Source organism: Dipteris shenzhenensis, chromosome 14 (assembly GCF_047967505.1).
Source record: "Dipteris shenzhenensis isolate YYH24624 ecotype China chromosome 14, Dip_SZ_1.0, whole genome shotgun sequence".
NCBI lineage: Eukaryota > Viridiplantae > Streptophyta > Polypodiopsida > Gleicheniales > Dipteridaceae > Dipteris > Dipteris shenzhenensis.
Window position 1 is genome coordinate 37655653 of NC_141609.1, and position 20738 is coordinate 37676390.

Consider the following 20738-nt stretch of genomic DNA (forward strand, 5'->3'; position numbering starts at 1 on the left):
CCCAAAATCAAGCACCTCCTTGTATGCCTTGAGAGAAACATCTGCCATAGTTAGAGAGAGCTGAGTCAATTCGTCGGTGTCCATTGCAGATCCGAAGTGATTGAATGCCAGAATGACTTTGGGAAGGGGTTGAGCAGGAGTGCGATGAGACGTAATGAAACGGAGCCAATACCTGAGCTGGCGTTGAACTTCATCCTGGGTTTGAGATCCCTCTCATTTGCAAATGACAATGAAGAGGTCCTTGTCGGCTACCTATGACGAAGTAGTGATGGAAGGTATGGTATTCCATTTGCCCTGCTACATCACAAACAACAAGGCCTCGTCCTGCTCTGAAAAGCAAGCTTTGCAACTCCATGCCTCTAGTTCGATGCTCAGGCATGCACCCCTTACCCACGAGGAAGCTGCATGGGTGGCCTTGTTTGGCCCTTTTTAGGCTCCTTCTTAGGTGGTTTTGCCAACCATGGAGTGGCCGAGAAGGGAGAGCTCGGCTGTGGGAGGCTTCACCTGCTCTTGCTCTAGCAGATGCCCTGCTTTCAGATTTATGTTCCTTTTCAGCAATGTTTCGCACAACGAGCATCCAGCGCATCATCGCGTGATGGCCAGTAGCTTAGCTTAGTCAACCAAAAATTTTGCTCGACTTCAATTCGGAGCCGAGAAAAATTGAATGATTAAAATGTGTTTTTGCAAAGATGTTGTAAACCATGATGATCGAATGGGTTATTATGATCAATCTATTTCGTGCTTAGGTGGATTGAGCTCAAATTTGAGAAATTTTGCTCCACACATCTTTGTCCAGTCGTGCCACTCGTAAAAGAAATAGCTATGGGAACCATGGGATAAATGAACCAGTTTGTGTGGACATAGTGACGATTTGGTCGTCTCCTTTTTTTGGGGTTTTTTTTGGTTGTTTGAAATTCCTTGTATTGATGTCTGCACACCCGTCTCGCTCGCTGGCTCTCTTTCCTCACCGCCCCTCTCCTCCCTCCGTCGCAGTTCCCCTCTCTCAATCTTCCTGGTTCATTTCATCTTTCGAACTGGAAAATGCGAGGTTCGTACTCGAGAGCATCTGGGGCTGGGGTGACATTAATCCAGGCGGGGGAGAGAGCAGAGATTGGGTAATCGGAGAGCGGGGGGACGAGGAATTCGGGGGAGGACGAGGGAGGCCGAGGAGCAAGGGTCGGTAACAATCTTGGCCGGCAAGGTTGAGGGCGAGCTGTTGGTGGGAGGGCAGCTAGGCTGATCCAAGAGGGGGAGCTGGTGGCTGAGGGCAGCCTGGCAGATCTAGAGGCGCAGGGCAAAATGGGAGCGGAGGTGGGCGGAGTTAATGTGGTGGGAGGAGTGACGCCGTCAGGGGAGAGGGGCTTGCCTCATCTGCTTTCCATGTGTTGCCTACATGAAATCATTCCATCATCTCGATTCTGCGTCTGGATCTGTGTTTGTGTCTGAGTTGCTTTGGACTTGTCCCCTTGGTTTCTCTTTCGTAGATTAGTTGTAAGCATCACCGTCATAAACCACCTTGCTACTTTTGGTGTGCTAAATGGCCAACATCTTGTGGGATTTCGTTGCATTAAGGGAGGGCATTTCAAGGGAGGGTTCAAAGGGTTCAATAGAAGAGGTAGTAAAACATCTTGAGACAAAGCAAGTTGTGGGTTTGATTTTGAGGGGGGACAACGAAGAGAGCGGTTGGAAAATTCTGCATGAGAATGTGACCAGCCAAACTTGCAAGCTAACAACATTGTATGTAACGGGCGAGGAGCGTCCGATAGATTTCTGGGATGCCATATGGGAAACGCTGGCGAGTCGTGATTGTACAATTTCAACGGTAGTTTTTGAGGACATGCCGCTGAGATATGGCGAGGCGGAGAAGATGGCGGAGTTGCTCAAGGCAGATCGCAGCAACAAGAGGTTGAGCTTGCGCAACCTCGGATTTGTAGATTGCATTTTAGGTTCTGAAGAATGTAGATGCTTTGCAGAGAGTCTAGAGAGTCCGAATTGCTCCCTCGAAGGCTTTGCTCTTGTGAACTGGAGACGTGGACTACGGAGTAAAGATCTTGACAGATTGGCCGGCGCTCTTCTGGGAGGGAATGGCAATTTGAGGTGTTTGAACTTGAGCATCAATCGCTTTGAGGGAGTGACGCGGGTTGGCTTAGAAAGCTTGATCAAAGCGTTGCGGACTGGGAAATGTAGGCTTTCAGATTTGGCCCTCCAGTCTGTCAATTTGCAAGGAGAGGATGCGCAACTCCTCCTCAACTTCCTTGAAGAATACCCAAACTATCACCTCCGGAGCATCGCCCTCCAAGGCCCTCGCTGCTACCTCGGCGGACGGCAGCTCCTTCAATTGGCGGATTTGTTGAGTCTAGGCAGGCTCATCGGATTGGCTTTCGACCTATGGACGGTACAGCATACGGAACTGCGGCAGTTCGCAGATGCTCTGCGATCGTCGCAGTGCACCGTGGAGACTTTAATCATTACCGATTGGGCAGCCGATTACCGAAGTCTCCTAATTGAAGCCTTGGAGCAAAATTTCCGGTTGACCGAGATGAGGTTCGAGCGTTTTGACGATGCGCTGTCTGCTCGTTGCGAAACCTTGCTGAAGAGGAACAGAAATCTGAAAGCAGGGCGCCTGCTAGAGCAAGAGCAGGTGAAGCCTGGCACAGCCAAGCTCTTCCTTCTTGGCCACTCCATGGTTGGCAAAACCACCCTGAGAAGGAGCCTGAAAAGGGCCAAACAAGGCCACCCATGCAGCTTCGTCGTCGGTAAGGGGTGCACGCCTGAGCGTCGAACGGCAAATGGAATACCATACCTTCCATCACTACTTCGTCGCAGGCAGCGACAAGGACCTCTTCATTGTCGTTTGCAAATGCGAGGGATCTCAAACCCAGGATGAAGTTCAACGCCAGCTCAGGTATTGGCTCCGTTTCATTGCGTCTCATCGCACTCCTGCACAACCCCTTCCCAAAGTCATTCTGGCCTTCAATCACTTCGGATCTGCCATGGACACCGACGATTTGACTGAGCTCTCTCTAACCGTGGCGGAAGTTTCTCTCGAGGCGTACAAGGACGTGCTTGATTTTGGGAATGGGCATTGCCAAGTATTTGGGATCAACGCAAGAAAGCCTTCGCACTTGACTGCCATCATCAACAAGCTGGAGGGTCTTCTAGAGCAGTTACTCGACACTAAGCCTCGGATTCCCAAGATCTGTCAGGACATTAATGCTTTTCTCCAACGAAAGCGCATCGTCTTCACCTCACACAGATTTCGGCGACAAGTGCCATTGTGTGTCTCTGGCCGAGTCATTTTCCATGAATTGCAAGGTCCACCCATTGAAACCATCACGGCAGCCCTCTGGAATTGCACAATGCAGGTGACATAGTCTTCTTCCACAATCAAGAGCAGAGTTTGGACGACCAGATTGTCATCTGTAATGCAGGGTGGTTTTGCCACAATCTTGTGGGATCTCTTCTCGAACCTGAGCATATGAGGACTCACCCCTCTGTCCGAGCAGGGCCGACCAAACATGAAGCAGATGTGATGACGCTGATTCTCGCAGAATACCAGTGCGACCACCAGAGCTGTAAACAGATATGCAGGTATTTGCAGGCGCTTGAGTTGTTTTTCCCGTTGGATGGGGGGGAATTTCTGTGCTCAGCTCTTCTCGACCCGTCTGGGCCAAAACCCGATTGGCCGAACAGTACCAATAACGTGTTCTTCGGCAGAAGGCTAGAGTGCAAGGATAAAGTAACGACGCTGCTTCCTGCGGGCATCTTTTCCAGATTGCAGGTCAAACTCCAGAGGGATTACGGGACGGAGAGTTACAGCGTGGGGTATGGCTGGGTATCCTTTCTGGTGAACTGCATAGCTGTCTTGGTGAGGTTTGGGGGAGAAACTGAAAGATGGGAGGATCGACACTGGATTGATATTCTGGTCCAATTCCCACAGCCTCGTGAGCAACACGAACAGAATGCAGAAAAACTTATAGAGGGCGTCAAATCCAGAATTCATGGAGTTTGTCAACAAGGTGACCGAGGGTGTCCAGCAGTTACACTTCAAGAATGTCTGCTGCGTGACGTGGTGGTGCGCAATTTAGATCCATGTACCGAAGCCACAGGGGAGAAATTGTTACCACTCTCATACATTAAGCAGACGGTGCAGGAGCAGGGAGTGAAATACAAGTTCTGGAGCGAGTCCACTATTGTGGGGCTGCTTTCGTCTGCAGAGCTGGGAGAGATGTTGGCACAAGATGATCGGGCTCTACAAGCAGTAGCGCAGGAGTTCAACATCAACGAAGATCATCCTACTGTGGTGACAGAGACCGCCGAGCATGACGAGCTGGAAGGCGAGCTAGAATTAGCAGAGAAACTCACCGGCGAGAGAAAGATATTGTGGGAGCTCGTACGAGACAGGTCAATCTCAACCTTTTTGCATCTCTTCTTCTTAGTGGAACAAGGCTGATACTAACTAAAGCTATTTTTCAGCCTGTTCAGCTCAAATGACAGCTCCAGGCTAGCCTAATCACCTTTAGAACAGTTATGAAGAGCTTGGAATAGGAAATAGGCTAGATCCATTCCTTCAGAACAAAAGTACGCTTGCTGGAATGTACAGTGCACAAAGTACAATGCTGAATTGAACATAGAAGTACCTTTTAGAACTGAGAAAGAGATTATGAGAGAGTAAGTCAGGGGCTGGACTTACAACAGGTCTTGTGAGGGGCTGCACAAGGACAGAAATGGTTAATTCCATCTTAGAATTCATCTTGAGCTTAAAAGCCCTGGTAGAATTCGATTTTGGCATTATAACAGTCTGGAAATCAAGCTGAGTACAAATTGGGGGCGGGGGGGGCATGCCTCATATAGGAATTAGGGGAGGCCAAATTACAACTTTATTTATGGGATGGTAACCCCACACTGCCATGTGGCATCAATCTAGAGCCTAAAGTACAAGGTACAAGGCTACAAAAGTACCACTTTTGTTACAGTCCTCCCCACCCAAAAAGGATTTGTCCTCAAATTGTGAAGAGTCACTGTAACAGAAATGGAAAACAGTGAAAAGAGTAAATGGGATGGGATCATATCCGTGTATCAACATCGGTGGTCAAAGACTCACCAAATTCTGTGTCAACTGAGTAGATACGGGTACTGCTCCACTATAGATTAGGGCTGCCAAGATCATCCGGAAGGCCCTCCACTTGATGTAGTATTCCACACATGACTTGTTTCTGAGGATGTGGTCTCTAAATACCAATGATCCTCTCAGGTATGTACTGAATATGGCCTTCCTCATCCATTGGAGGCAGCTCCTCCATGACCTGATCTGTGGGCCCCAAAAATTTCTTCAAAAGGGATACATGAAATACATTATGAATCCTGGAAGAAGAGGGCAGCTCAAGCCTATAAATTCTCAGCAACACCTTGTAGGGTCCATACTACCTGTGGACCAGCTGAGTGTGTTCCCCTTTAAAGAAGCATATCTGGACTTGTGGAGCCTGAATCTGATGTCTTTCTTCTTCAGGCTGGTATATTCCCTGTATTTGCAACTTTCAATTGTTGTGTGACCCCTTTCTCGGTCTTTCTATGACCTGCTTTTCAATTTGTTTTGCTGGTACAGGGTTCCTTTAAAACTCAGCTGTTTAGCAAGAGGCTTTATATCAGGCTGCCTGGGAAAAGAGAAGTATCGACCGGGTATATTCTACTTAAAAGTGAATCAACCTCTACCTTGCTGCTTTCTTTTGAATCTCGTATTGCTTTCCCAATTAATGCCATTTCCCAAATCCCTATCCCATTTTGTTGCTTCATGCCTGGCCTTCTTTTCATTTGTTGCTCTTTCCTTCCAAAAGGCAAGCTTGGCGCTGCTTTCCACTGGCACCATAGAGCTTTTTTGCCAAACTCTGTCGGACTTCATTTTTGTTGCTTACACGAAAGGTTGGCCTTTCTCATCCCAACTTGAGAGCTCACAACTGCAGCTTTGAATGCGGCAATAAAATGTTGCATCTGTCACGTTAACTTCTCCTAGATTTATCGAGGCACCATGACCAGCTGCCTCCTTTAAATACCAATGTACCTGGTCGACTATTACTGAAGTTTTCCCCTCTAGGTCGCTCCCTCGGTGAACTATTTTTCTGGTCCTTACCCCATCATTGTTTTGCTTGTTTTCATTAGCTGCAGTCGCATATTGAAGACTCTTGTTTCTCTGGATTCAAAGGTTTCCATCCAAAGGTCCACCCTTTGTTTTGGAACCCATCCAACTTTACCTCTGTGAGACCATTGCACTATACTATTTGTAACGATAGGCTGTACAAGCTCTTCCTCTGTTAGCTCCTCCTGTTTGAGGACCTACATTTTACTTGGAGATCTTTTGGATAGATTATGCGGTGAAACTTTTATGGCTAAAAACTCCATGTCATCTGATCTTAACTTTCGTTTGGCATTTTTAATTCTGCCACAAATACCTTGAAAATTCATCCTGTCTGATATTCACGCTGCCTTCTTGCTTCTCTAGAGCACGTCCAATTTCCTTATTAGTGGCCATTTCAAGCTTGGTGTCAACACTATCCAGTACATCTACATTTACAACTCTTTGGAACAGGATCATCATGAAACTTGTTGGATAGTATATGACTAGGACTAGATTCCACATCTGCAACTAAGGTGTAATTACTCGCTGCCAAAACACCAGCACAAGATGTAAGGGACAAATGTGAATAACAAGATGTTTCAAGCTTTTCATCTGTTCTTTTGTGGTTCATATCCTTATCATTATCACCTTTTTAAGGTGGATGTGTTCTGAGCCACCTTTATACCAGAATCAGACCTGTTAGAAACTGCTTCAGAAAATTGTAGCAAGGAAAACCTGACCTATTGCTATCCATTTTCAGCTGAGAACTTCTATTGTACTACTGTCCATATCCAGCTCAAAGGCTCCACTTGTATTGTACTGCCACATAGATGCAAAGAAGCCACTACAGGCAGAACATTCCCATTATCTGAAAGACCATATGCAGGATCCATGGAAACCTTTTGGACGTGCAGTGCAAGGAAGCATGGACACTTGAGACAAATGCTTGGAATACCAATGTAGACTCAACACAATGCCCCAAGAGTCCGGGCTTCATTCCATTATGGGGTATTTATACAAGTTGGAGAGCTTCTCTCCCTGCATGTAACACAAACTCGTATCACAAAGTTGTAACACAAAGTTGTATGAGTTTGCTATGGGAGATCAAGATTTAGACTACCCTGCTGAGGAAGACCAGGGTCTTTATGACGATCTGATTACAAAGAAAGCCTTTAGTGAATTCACCACAGCTCTGGATGGAAAATTCGAGTAGATTAATGCGAATCAAACGGGGTTGACACAGCAACTCCAAGGGATTCAGACGACTCTTACCCTTCTAACTAGCACTGTGCAGGCACTCACACATGTGGATGCCATGGCTTCAGTGCTAGGTCCGAACATAACTCCAGACCCTTTTCTCGGAGATCAGAAGTCTCGAACTAAGGAGGTTATTGACACTTGGTTGCACAAGTGGCAGGTACACTTCGAGTTCCACCCGTACCTAGATGAAAAGAAAATACAGCTTGCAGCCGGCTTCATGTCAGGAAAGGCTTTGTTATGGTGGAAGGAACTCCAACCTAAGCCGGTAACATGGATAGATTTCGAAGGGGTCTTCAGGAAGGAGTTCCTGAAGAAGGAGGACGACTATGATATCGTTGGCAAGCTTAAAGCCCTCGATATGTCTAAGCTGAACTTGTCGTTTGAACTTTATCTTCAAAGGTTTCGAGATCTGCAGATCAGGGCCACAAAGATGGATCCAGTGACCTTGTTAGGTTTCTTTGTGGATGGTTTGCCAGATTCGTACAAGTTGCAGATTACAACGTTGCAAGAGGCCATGAATTACGCGCGTATTTATGATGATACCATGGCTGGTGCAAAGGCAACTACAGTTTCCGACACGAGTGGGAAGAACAAACGGAAGTTCTTCCAGTCTACGACTGGTACCGGGGAGACGAAGTCTATGGACAACGCCTCCAAGAAACACTTGACTCAGGCAAAGAATGGTCGAGCCCGTTTCCTTCGTACCTTGAAGCTTAAGAAGGAAGGACGTTGCTTCTACTGCGAGGAGCGGAGCCACACCAAGAATGAATGTCCAAAGCGCAAGAATCAAAAGTTAGCGCTCGGACCGAAGCTCCAGGCGGGTCCACGTACCAAAGCCAAGGGAGCGAACCAAGTTTCGATGACAGGTATTTCTATAAATATCATTACCTGCTCACTTTCTTGTAATTGCACTTTCAATACTTCGTTATTTGGTTCCCATGATCTTTTCCGAGTTTATGGAGAAGTTAGGGACCAAAGGGTTCACATTCTCTTTGATCCGGGCAGCTCTCACAACTTTGTTAATTACAAATTCGTGCAGAAGATGAGGTTGTCCACGATACCTAGCGATCACACCTATGAGGTGCAGCTTCCAGCTGGGAAGGAGTTTTGGGATCGCAAGATTGAAGCGCTTCCTATCCGGATTCAAGCATACACAGGGGCTCTTACGTGCTATGTTATGCACTTGGAGCATGTAGACTTGTTAATCGGAACAGAGTGGTTTAAAACCCACAATATTCGGATTGGATGGACGGAGCATACCCTTTCTTTTGTAGATAAGGACACCCAATTTTGTATTCAGTGTGATAAAATTCCCTCTTCTCAGGGACCTATTGTATCTGCGATGCAGCTTCGGAATATATTAAACACTTCTCATTATGATGTCTATCAGTGTGTTTTGATTCCACTTTCTTCATTTATTGTCTCTGTAAATAACAAGAATGATTTAAGTGTGTTTGAATACCGTGAATTGAGAATGTTGTTGGATAGTTTTGACAATGTATTCCCTACTCAACTGCCGGAAGGTTTACCTCCAGAACGGGCAGTAGATCATCGCATAGACTTAGTCCCAGGGGCTCAACCTATTAGTGTACCACCTTATAGGATGAGCCAGCTTGAGGAGGATGAGTTAGCTACACAGCTACATGATTACCTGAATATGGGCTATATACGCTCAAGTAAATCACCTTGGGATGCACCTGTCCTCTTAAGGAAGAAGAAGGATTCTACATGGAGAATGTGTATAGATTATAAACGATTAAATAAAGTGACAATTAAGAATCGATACCCTCTACCTCGTTTTGATGATCTGATAGACCGTTTGGCCGGAGCGAAGTATTTCATTAAGATTGATTTGCGTACGGGTTATCATCAAATCTGTATCTATGCTAAACACATAGATAGAACCGCATTCAGAACTAGGTATGGTCACTACGAGTTTCTTGTATTACCTTTTGGTTTGACCAATGCTCCTACCACCTTCCAGCAAATAATGAACGATTTGTTCCGAGATTTTTTAGGCAAATTCGTTGTAGTGTTCTTAGATGACATCTTGGTATATAGCCGAACGCTTGAGGATCACATAGGACACCTCCGGATTGTCTTAGTTATTCTAAGACAGCATAAGCTCTATGCCAAGATGAGTAAATGTGACCTCTTTATGAAGGAGATGATTTACTTAGGACACAAGATTTCTTCTGAAGGTATTAGCATTGATCTGGATGGTATTCAGAAGGTTTTAGAATGGCCTATCCCTCATACTGTGAAACAACTTCGTTCTTTCCTAGGATTTACGGTATTTCTACGGAAGTCTGTGCGTGATTATTCACATATCACGGCACCCCTGACAAACATATTGAAAGGTCGTGGATGCAGGTCTACCCAGCCGATCTCTTGGAATGATGCAATGAACAAGGCTTTTGAAACCTTGAAGTTATCTATCAAGGAAGCACCCATTCTTGCATTACCCGATCCTAAAGCTAGATGGGTAGAATTAATGCAAGATTTTGATTTTGAAATACGTTATTGAAAGGGTTTGTTGAATAGTGTGGCGGATGCCTTAAGTCGAGTCAAGTTTGTAAATGCTATGTCATTTACGGAAATATCCTCAGACCTATTTCAATCCTTGAGAGGGCTATACGCAACTGATAGTCATTTCAGTTCTTATTGGCAGAGAGTCCAGGATGGGAGCTCCATGGTTGACCAGGAGGGATTGTGCCACCTACGGTACAGGCGGCGGGAGGTCAATGGATGATTAGGGACGGCTTGCTGTTCCGGAATGGAAAGATTTGTGTGCCAGATGTTCTGGAACTTAGATCCAAGATTCTCTGGGAGTGTCATGATGCTCCCTCCTAGTGCTGGACATCCGGGACTTTGTCTCTTGTGAAGCATACCTTTTATTGGCCTAAGATGCGTGCATTTATTGAGAACTATGTAGTAGGTTGCCGGGTTTGTCAGGTTACTAAGGCAGAACGCCTTAGAAGCGCGGGTTTATTACAGCCATTACAGAGTCCAGGTAATAAATGGGAAAGTATTTTCATGGATTTTATTACTGGTTTGCCTCGAACGCGCAAGGGTCATGACTTCATTTGGGTCATAGTCGACCGTCTAACAAAAATGGCTAGATTCTTACCTACTAGAACAACTATTTCAGCTGTTCAGCTGACTCACGACCACTTGTTTAAGCTGTATGGTTTGCCATCTGACATAGTCAGTGACAGGGACTCAAAGTTTACAAGTAACTTTTGGACACTTGTTTTTGAGAAGTTAGAAACTACTCTAAGTATGAGTTTCTCAGATCATGCACAATCTGATGGCAGTACAGAGAAGGTTAACCAATTGGTTGAAGACATGCTTCGGGCATATGTATCTAAGAGACAGTCTTCATGGGAAGATTATCTACCTATGATAGAATTTGCTTACAACAGTGCAAAGCATTCTAGTACTGGTTACAGTCCTTTTATGCTTATGTACGGGTTTCAACCTAAGTCACTAGCTATGGTTGGGTTAAAAGGGATTCAAAATGATGCTGCAAAGAACTTCTTGCAAGACATGCAGGAAATGTTGCAGTTTGCCAAGGAGTCTATTAGAAGTGCCCAAGATCGGGACAGATTTTATGCTAATAGACATCGTTCACCTCGAGAGTTCTTTGAAGGAACGATGGTATATTTACGAATTCCTAAGGAATCCAAGAGCCTAGGTACTGGTTTGGTTCCGAAATTATCCCCCAGATACTGTGGTCCGTTCAAGGTAATTAAAAGAATTGGACCAGTTGCATATCGACTAGAATTGCCTCCTGATGTTAAAGTACATCCAATCTTTCATGTCAGTCGACTGAAAGAAGTTTTGGGTGCGGATGATCAACTTGTTTCTCCTCAGGAGATAATAGAAGTTACAGATTTGACTTTTATACCACATGAAGCTGAGTGTATTCTTGAATTTCGTGACAGACAGATTCGTAATCGATCTATCACGGAATACAAGATCAAGTGGAAGGATCCTGTTAAGGAGGATGCAACATGGGAGACATTACAAAACCTCCAAAGAACATTTCCGAGTTTTTTAGCGAACTCAGGAGTGAGTTCTTAGAGGAGGGGAAGTATGTCATGTGCACGGATTGGTATGTGACGTGTACTGGGTACACAAGACTAGCTCAGGTAGCCTGGGGAGGCTTAGAGCTAGGCAGGCTTGATTCTCGGGTTGAGTGGTAAGGGTACGAACCAGTTTGAGGTCTTCGCTATTTTTGGTGCTTGGGGCCCGAGTCTATAAAAGGGGCCTAGGGGTTCAGTTCTCAGAGAGCCGATGGGAGCAAGTTTCGTTCCCAGGTGCTAGGTCTGATCCTGGATTGAGTCGCGGACGCGCACCTGCATCTTAGCGTAGCCCAAGGCCCAGTAGCAGATCCCAGGCTTCACAGCGCCACCTGGTGGTATGGGACAACAGGCTGGTTTGGATCTAGTTGGGAGTTCGTGCCAGTAGCTCAGCTCGTGGCTCGGAGGGGACATCTCCTGATTCGGGATCATATCCCGTAGATGTCATGGTTGGGTGGTGAGCAGCCTGCTCAGTTTCTCACGTTGTGTGTTTGTTTGCAGATCAGAGGTTTAAGGAGTGCTGGGACGTGTCACAAATTGATGTGTGTGTGTGTATGCCTATGGGCTTGGAGTCCTATGCAAGGAGTGTGTGAGTGTAGGTGTGCTAGAAGGTTCTAGTGACTCATCAGTTAGGTGTGTCAGATTGGTGTGATGTGTAAGTGATCATAGGAGGTGACTGATTGAGATAATCATGGAGATGATTGTGGATCTGGGATCTACCAACATGGAGGCAGTTGCCTATATATGTAACCACTCTTTGAAAAAAGCTTTACATTTGTGCCTCATTGCATTCTCTATGGATTTACACGTGGTATCAAAGCTTGCTGAAGATCCTAGTGTCTAGAAAGAGATTCTTTGAAGATTCCCTATAGATTCTCCCTTCGTCCCCAGATGGAGTTCTCTTCCACCTTTCTTCCATGAATTTCCTTAAGCTCATTCTCCTCCTACAAGCCACCATTGCTCCAGCCCTTTCAGGTGTAGATTCCCCTAGTTAGGGCTCCCTTCCATATGAGAGGAATTGAAGGATTATGGCTTCTATAGCCCGTGCTTACACTCGCCCTATCCCGCACCAGTTCTGTTGATACAGCTTGTTGGAGCCACCATTTCAAAAACGGTTTGAGGTGCACTTAGGTGACCCTATGGGCTACCTGCTGGTGAATTTTGAGAGCAAATGGTCCAAGGAATGAGGAGAAACTACAGAAAAACTAGTTGGGTTTTTCAAGAAGACATGGTTTTTGGAGGCAGAGAAGATGTTGCTGCCCCTGGAGGTGTGAAGATTCTTTTGGTCTTAGACTTGCACTGAGTCTTCTACTCCCAAGGACCATTAACCACAGCAAATGCCTCCTGGTTGATGCTTTGCGGTGTGAGGTAGCAATCCTCCAAGGTTACTCTGTTGTTGCAAGCATTTCTTGACTATTTTTTTGAAAATAGATGCTACACTAAATGCTAAGTTGATGCTTCAGGAGTTAAAATTCAAATCAAAGATTCAAAGATTTCTTTTTCAGATCAGAGAATGCTCTTTGAAGTTCAGTTGATGTCGATTTCTTGACAAAATGCCAAACTCTCAATCTTCTTCAAGTGCCAAGAAGACTACAAAGACAAAGTACAAGGTAAAGAAGACCCCAATTAAGAGGTTGTGGGAGAAGCCAACTGGTTATGCATATGCCAAACAATTAGGATTTTGTGAATTCTTATCTTGCAATTTGCATCTATATGGTGAAGGTGATTTCTTTGTTCAGAAAGATTGATCTTTTGTAAAGGGATTAGACACTGCTATTAAATTGGTAAGACCTTCCCAAAATGGCTTCCAAATTGAAAATAGATAAGTTTGAAGGAGAGGGGTTCCACACTTGGCAAACAAAACTGAAGTTTATTCTCATGAAAAAGGGAATATGGAAGGTAGCAAATGGAAAAGAAACTAAACCTACAACTAGAGAAGGAGAAGCTTCATGGCTTCCTAAAGATGGAAAAGCACTTGCTATAATTGCTCTTGGTTTGAGTGATTTCTTTATTCATCACATTGATGGATGTGAGACTGCTTATGCATGGACTCATCTTGAGCATGTTTTTGGAGCACAGGGAAGATGCTCTAAGTTTAGCTTGCTTATCAAGTTCTTTGATTTAAAATTGGATAGAGGAGAATCCATCTCTTCACATCTAAATTCAATGAAGAGCATTTTGACACAGTTATCTGGCATCAAGTTTAATCTTGATGAAGATATTGTAATTGCCATCTTATTTAGAAGTCTCACTGAAGAATATGGTACTATTGTAACCACACTCACCAATATACTAGAGGTAAGTCTGGTAGAAATTGAAGCATCCCTCTTGGAAGAGGAAAGAAAGATCAAATATAGAAGTGATTACAAAGAAGGGGCATATTACAAAGAAGTGGCATATTTGGCCAAAAGCAACTTCAAGGGAAAGAGCAAAATAAAGTGTAACTTTTGTGGTAAACTTGGACACTTTGAAAAGGAATGTTATGCCAAGAAGAGATGTTCACCAATCTTGTTGAGGAAGCAGAAATTGAAGAAGAAGAAGAAGAACCAAAGAATGTCAAAGCTCTCACTGCTTACAACACCCAAGTCAATTCTGACAAGGATGAGGATTCATATGTTTTCTAAGTTGTGTGTGTGAGGCCAATAATGATTCTCTGCCATGGATAGTCCATCCTTAAATGATTGTTAGTCTTTTGAGATTCTTTCCTTGTTGGACTCATTGGGCTTTTCATACATAGTCATTGTCTATCTCCCAGTTGTAAACCAAGGATCCTAAGAGTGAGTCACAGGTTGGAGCCATGTGTGTTGCCACATGATGGTGGGCAAGCCATGGAGCATCACATGTACTACTGCTCAGGGATGAGGTTATCAATTTGTGGGGGGGAATGAAGGGGCAAAGTGATGTGTGTGTGTGTATGCCTATGGGCTTGGAGTCCTATGCAAGGAGTGTGTGAGTGTAGGTGTGCTAGAAGGTTCTAGTTACTCATCAGTTAGGTGTGTCAGGTTGGTGTGATGTGTGAGTGATCATAGGAGGTGACTGATTGAGATAATCATGGAGATGATTGCGGATCTTGTAACCACTCTTTGAATAAAGCTTTACATTTGTGCCTCATTGCTTTCTCTATGTATTCACAGAGAGTGGGTTGAGGCGATGTTCAAAATGATAGATTGTATCTCATTATTACGCCAAAAACCAATGCGATGGTCTCTCCAAGCCAACCTATGATTTGCATGGGCGCACTGCACAGTGGCTCTCCTGTTTGAGGGCTTACATTTTTACTTGGAGAACTTTTGGATAGATTATGGCGGGAAACTTTTATGGCTAAAAACTCCTTGTCCTCTGATCTCAACTTTTATTTAGTATTTTTAATCTCACTGCTACAAATATCTTGAAATTCGTCCTGTCTGATATTCACCCTGGCATCTTCCTTCTCTACAGCACACCCAATTTCCTTGTCAGTGGCCATTTCAAGCTTGGTGTCAAAACTATCCAGTACATCTGCATTTACAAGCTCAGGTTCACTCTTTGGAACATGATCATCATGAAATCTCTATGAAACTCGTTGGATAGTATGACTAGGACCAGGTTCCACATCTTAAACATAGGTGTTATTCCTCGCTGCCAAAACACCAGCACTAGATGTAAGGGACAAATGTGAAGAACAAGATATTTCAAGCTTTCCATCCATTCTTCCTGCTTCATATCCTTATCAATATCGCCTTTTAAGGTCGATGTGTTCTGAGCCACCTTTATACCAGAATCAGACCTGTCAGAAACTGCTTCAGAAGATTGTAACAAGGAAAACCTGAGAAAGAGGACCTACTGGTATCCATTTTCAGCTCAGAAGGCTCAACTTCTATTGTACTGCTGTCCATTTCCACCTCAGAAGCCTCAACTTGTATTGCATTGCCACATAGATTCAAAGAAGCCACTACAGGCAGAGAATTCCGATTATCTGAAAGACCATCTGCAAGTTCCATGGAAACCACGACAGCTATTTCTTCTGCATCAGTTACCGTAACAGCCCAACCACCCTCCAGGGAATGGTTCTCATTTGCAGACCTGAACAAGGAAGAACTCCTTTCTGAAGAAGCTAAAATTGAATGATAGTCAATCTGGGAGTCAAACAAGTCCAACACACCAGTACCAGCACACCCACTGATAGTATGCTCCCCATTAACCACTTGTACATGCAGGCCATGTTCAATCTCTAGGATGCAACCTGACTGCTTGGACAGACTTGGAATTTATAAAGTTGTGGGTGCTCCCACTGTCCACCAAGATATGGACAAGTTTGCCAGTAATTGCCACTTTTAATCTGAGTGTTTGGGCAACTCTAGCTCCTGTGAATGCCTGAGGAGAGATGCTGTACAGATCAGATCGGGTGTCCGAGGACAGGTTATCATCATCAACACACGAATCTTCTTCTGAATCTCTATCAATATCCATGTAGTCATCAATTACTTCAATCCTTCACTGTTGGGGTATCCTGAGATGCTTAGATTGACAGTCACCATCTACCATGGTGTCACATGAAATGGACCCACTAGGGTCATATGAGAAAAGAAGGTTCCCTCTTGGATTTGGCTCCTTCTGAGTTGGTCCAACCCTCTATCAATATCCATGTAGTCATGAATTACTCCCATGCTGGGGTATCCTCGGATGCTTAGATTGACAATCACCATCTACCATGGTGTCACATGAAATGGACCCACGAGGGTCATATCGGAAAGAAGGTTTCCTCTTAGATCCACGAGTAGATTGAGTAGCCTCCACCTCACCCTGTTCATTGTTTTCACACTCATGGAACTCTAATTCTGTTGCCAGGTCATGCTGAATGGGATCATACTTGCATGAAACGGCTGTTTTGGGCCAGGAAACGGAACCTCCAAAATGGAAACGGCGTTTTGGTTAGAAACGCCGTTTCGTAATACCTGCTTTATCCAAAAACCCCCAAATCACCGTTTTTCTGTGAAATGGCACCTGTTCATCCCTTTTTCCGCCTCGGCTTCTTGTTGCTTGCTGTGCTGCAGTTGTCCATCCATCCTACCTCACGCTCACCTCTCCATCCCCTCTCACCTGAGAGACCTTTCTCGGATCCTCTCCATCGTCCTCCTACCTCTCGAGTCTCCATCCTTTCTCACCTCTCCATCCTTCCACCTCTCCATCCACTCCATCCCTCCATCTTACCTCCGATTCTCCTATTTCCTGTCATCAATGATTGTTTGTATGCCTTATATGCCTTAGTATGCTCCATGTTGCTGCCATGAATTGTAGCATAAAAGATAGAAGGGGCTGTAGATGTTGAAGAGGGCTTGTTTGCATCAGTAGGACCATCTTTGACTGAGGATTTGGTTCCAAATTGGTCAATGCCCAAGGTCTTCTCCTTTAGATTGTGGTTTGGTTCATATACCTCAGCCAACTGCATGGCTTCCTTAAGAGAACTAGGCCTTTGAACTGCCACATCTGAGGAAATACTAGGATGTAGTCCATGGATAAATTTGAGCATTCTACCTCTGTCATCAATGCCATGGATGAATTGAGCAAGTTTAACAGTTTGACATAATTTTTCACTGATCCTTGCTGACTCAAATCTTACTATCTGCAAATATACTGACCCCTAGCTAGAGGAGAAATAACATCTCCCTGTTGAATCCCTCCCAGGTATCAATCACCACAGCATCCTGTTGCAAATGGGATGGAGCACAGCAAATCTTATTTTATCCTGATCCCCTTTCGGATATAATAAAAAATAGTCTTCCAATTTACTGATCCAGTCTTCTAATTCACTGGGTGAACCTGTCTACCCTTTGAACTTGGAAAGGGTAACATTATCCTTAACCTCTTTGCCCTGCAGTAATCCCCCTTTGGTTTCCAAGGGTCTCATAGTTTGCACATTTTGCTGGAATGTGAGAAGTGACCTGAGGTCGGCAGGGAGACTCTTGTATTCAGTAAATCTTTGGTATAGAGCTTCAGTTTCAAGGCTTGGACTTTTCACAGATGTCCCTTGTGGAAGATCCTTTGTTTTGGATGCAGCCTCATCATCCCTATGGTGAGCTTTTCTAGATGATGCCATAGGCCCTTCAGCCTTGGTCACATGCTCAAATTCATCATCAGAATCAGGACTTGTTTCAAGGATAGCCTCTATAGGTCCTGGATTTGACTCCTTTTGAGTTGGTTGAACTCTCTATTCATTGTTGAAGATAAATTCTGCAATCTCTAGTCCAGCCTTTCTGATTTCATTAGTCAAGTCATAACGTGCTCCTGACTGAGAGGCATTTGTACACGAGGAGAGGCTTCCAAGATCCCCTGTCTATCATCATGAGCATCATTGAAATGAGCTCTTCACCTTGATCACCCTCAATGCAGCCAATGTCAAGAATGACCATTCCTCTTGACCTTATAAGATCACCCACAGCTTCAGTATGCTTCCTACGTTGACTTCCAGTCCTCTTGTTAGGCATTTTAATATCCTGAACCACTGAAAATGTATTGAGAAGTGTCTAATGTCAATGTGTAGTGTACAGATACACTATTTTGGGTGTCAAATAACAGTATGCACAATATAATGCCAAATCCAATGCCAATGCTAGCAGTAGATTCACTGCCGACGTGGCAGATTCACAGTTTGACCTAATTCTGAGTTTTGGGGTTCAATCACTAATGATTGCTACAATTTAGGGGTAGCCAGAGTAGAATAACGACTAAGACTGAAAAGCCCCAAATTAGATGATCTGTAGGCTGAGAAAAGCTTAGATTGTACCTGCTGAAACAAATTTCGTGGCATTTTCAAGAGTAGATGAAGTCTGATCAATGTGAAATTTGGTACAGGGGTGTAATCAGCTGGGGTGACTCCATGTATGCAGAAAAAACATGAAGGCCCCAAATTTTAGGGAGACTATAACTGCTATATACGGCTACTGCTCCACTTCAGATCAGGGCTGCAAAGAGGATTTATAATCCAGAAGGCCCCTCCACTTGATGTAGTATTCCACATATGACTTGTTTCTGAGGATGTGGTCTCTAAACCCAATGATCCTCTCAAGTATTTTACTGAATATGTCCTTCCTCATCCATGGGAGGAAGCTCCTCCATGACCTGATCTGTAGGCCCCAAAATTTTCTTCAAAAGGGATACATGACATACATTATGAATCCTGGAAAAAGAGGGCTGCTCCTGCCTATAGGCCACCTCACCAATTCTCTGCAACACCTTGTAGGGTATGTAGTAGCTGTGGGCCAGCTTAGTGTTTGTGTTCCCCTTCAATGAAGCATATCTGGGCTTATGGAGCCTGAATCTGATGTCTTTCCTCAACTGGTCTTTTCGTTGTATTTGCAACTTTCAATAGTTGTGTGACCCCTTTTTCTGGCTTTGTATGACCTGCATTTCAATTTGTTTTGCTGGTAAAGGGTTCCTTTAAAACCCAGCTGGTCAGCTAGAGGCTTTTTATATCAGGTTGCCTGGGAAAGAACAGTATCAGGCTTTTTATATCAGGCTGCCTGGGAAAGAACAGTATCGGCAGGGTATATTCTACTCAAAAGTGGATCGACCTCTACCTTGCTGCTTTCTTTTGAATCTCCTATTGCTTTCCCAATTAATGCCATTTCCAATGCCAAATCCCTATCCCATTTTCTTGCTTAATGTTTGGCCTAGTTTTCATTTGATGCTCTCTTCTTACAAAAGGCAAGCTTGGCACCGCTTTCCACTGGCACCATAGAGCTTTTGTGACAAACTCTGTCGGACTCAATCTTTGTTGCTTACACCCTTCCCAGGAATAGTTGGCCACTCTCATCCAACTTGAGAGCTCACAACCGTAGCTTTGAATGCGGCAATAAATTTGGTATCTGTCACATTAACTACTCCTAAAATTTTCGACGCATTAAGACCAGTTGTCTCTTGTAAATGCTGCTGTACCTGATCCACTATTACAGAAGTTTTCCCCTCTTGGTCGCTCCCTCAGTGACCTATTTTTCTGGCCCTTACCCCATCATTGGTGTGCTTATTTTCTTTAGTTGCAGTTGCATATTGAAGACTCTTGTTTCATTGGATTTTGAGAGAAGGACCCTTCACCAATTGTTTGAACTCATCCAAAGGTCCACCCTTTGTTTTGGAAGGTTCTTTCATGACCGTTTCCAACTTTACCTCTGTAAAACCATCTTGCACTATACTATTGTAACAACAGGCTGTACAAGCTATTCCTCCGTTAATGTGAGTCGGAGAGGGAGAGAGAGCAGAGTGTGAGAGCAGGAGAGCAAGAGAGTAGGAGAGTGAGAGCTGAAAGCAATAGTTGCAATAGAAGAGAGTGTTACAACTGAAGAGTGGGATAGGTTTTGTCTAAGTGACAAAACCCTATCCTTCACTAACCGTAGTTAGTGAACTAACTCTGGTTAGGGGGAAAAACCTCTAAAATGAGGGAAAAGTGCCCCTAACCTACTTATTACATTACATTGGTCACTGCTAAATTATAACAATAATTCTAACACCCCCCTGGAGTGCCAAAGGAGATAAGTTCAGGTTACTGCGAAATGCCTCAAATTTTTCACGTGGAAGTGCTTTGGTGAAAATGTCTGCAACATTGTCATGTGTTGACACATAGATCATACTGATCTCTCCTGCATGCAACTTCTCTCTGACGTAGTGATAGTGAACCTTAATGTGCTTCGTGCGAGCATGAAACACAGGATTCTTTGCCACTGCAATAGCACTCTGACTATCAGTGAGAATTGGAGAAGGACCCTCCAATGAAAGATGAAGATCAGCAAATAAACGACGTAGCCAAACACATTCAATTGTCGCTATGAAAGCTGCCCTGTACTCAGCTTCACGTGAGGAGGTAGCCACTGTAGACTGTTTCTTGCTCAACCAAGAAATACAAGCTTTGCCCAAAAAGAAACAATTGACACTTGTGGACTGCCTAGTGTCATAGTCTCCAGCCCAATCTGAGTCACTGTAGGCATGTATCTGTAAGTCACCCCCCTGGGAAACATCAAGCCAAAAGACTTTGTACCTTGCAAGTAACGGAAGATGTGTTTTACAGCCTACCAATGCATAGTCTTTGGGCTGTGCATATATCTGCTCACCTGAGAAACTGCAAACTGAATATCAGGTCGTGTATTGCAGAGATAAATGAGGCATCCAATAGCTTGACTGTAGAGTGTGACATCAATTGATTCACCTGCATCATGCATTGTAAGCTTCAGCCCCGGCTCCATGGGAGTAGCTATGGGCTTACAATCCTGCATGTTGAATCTGTCCAAGAGTTTCTGCACATACTTGGATTG

At 44.4% G+C, this 20738-nt stretch overlaps 2 protein-coding genes across 2 annotated transcripts in view; both read left to right on the forward strand.

Annotated features, from left to right (window-relative positions):
- The first annotated feature begins 1537 nt into the window (after nucleotides 1-1537).
- On the forward strand, nucleotides 1538-3374 carry LOC147894581 (uncharacterized). Its single transcript, XM_087385340.1, has 2 exons — nucleotides 1538-2756; nucleotides 2827-3374. The coding sequence occupies exons 1-2, from the start codon at nucleotides 1538-1540 to the stop codon at nucleotides 3372-3374; spliced, it is 1767 nt and encodes a 588-aa protein (XP_087241466.1).
- The window catches only part of LOC147894582 (protein TORNADO 1-like), a 32660-nt gene continuing 14705 nt past the window's right edge, over nucleotides 2784-20738 (forward strand). The window contains exon 1 of the mRNA XM_087384862.1: nucleotides 2784-4404. Coding sequence (XP_087240988.1) covers nucleotides 3479-4404 — 926 coding nt within the window. The 5' untranslated portion in view covers nucleotides 2784-3478. The remainder of the gene's footprint in view (nucleotides 4405-20738) is intronic.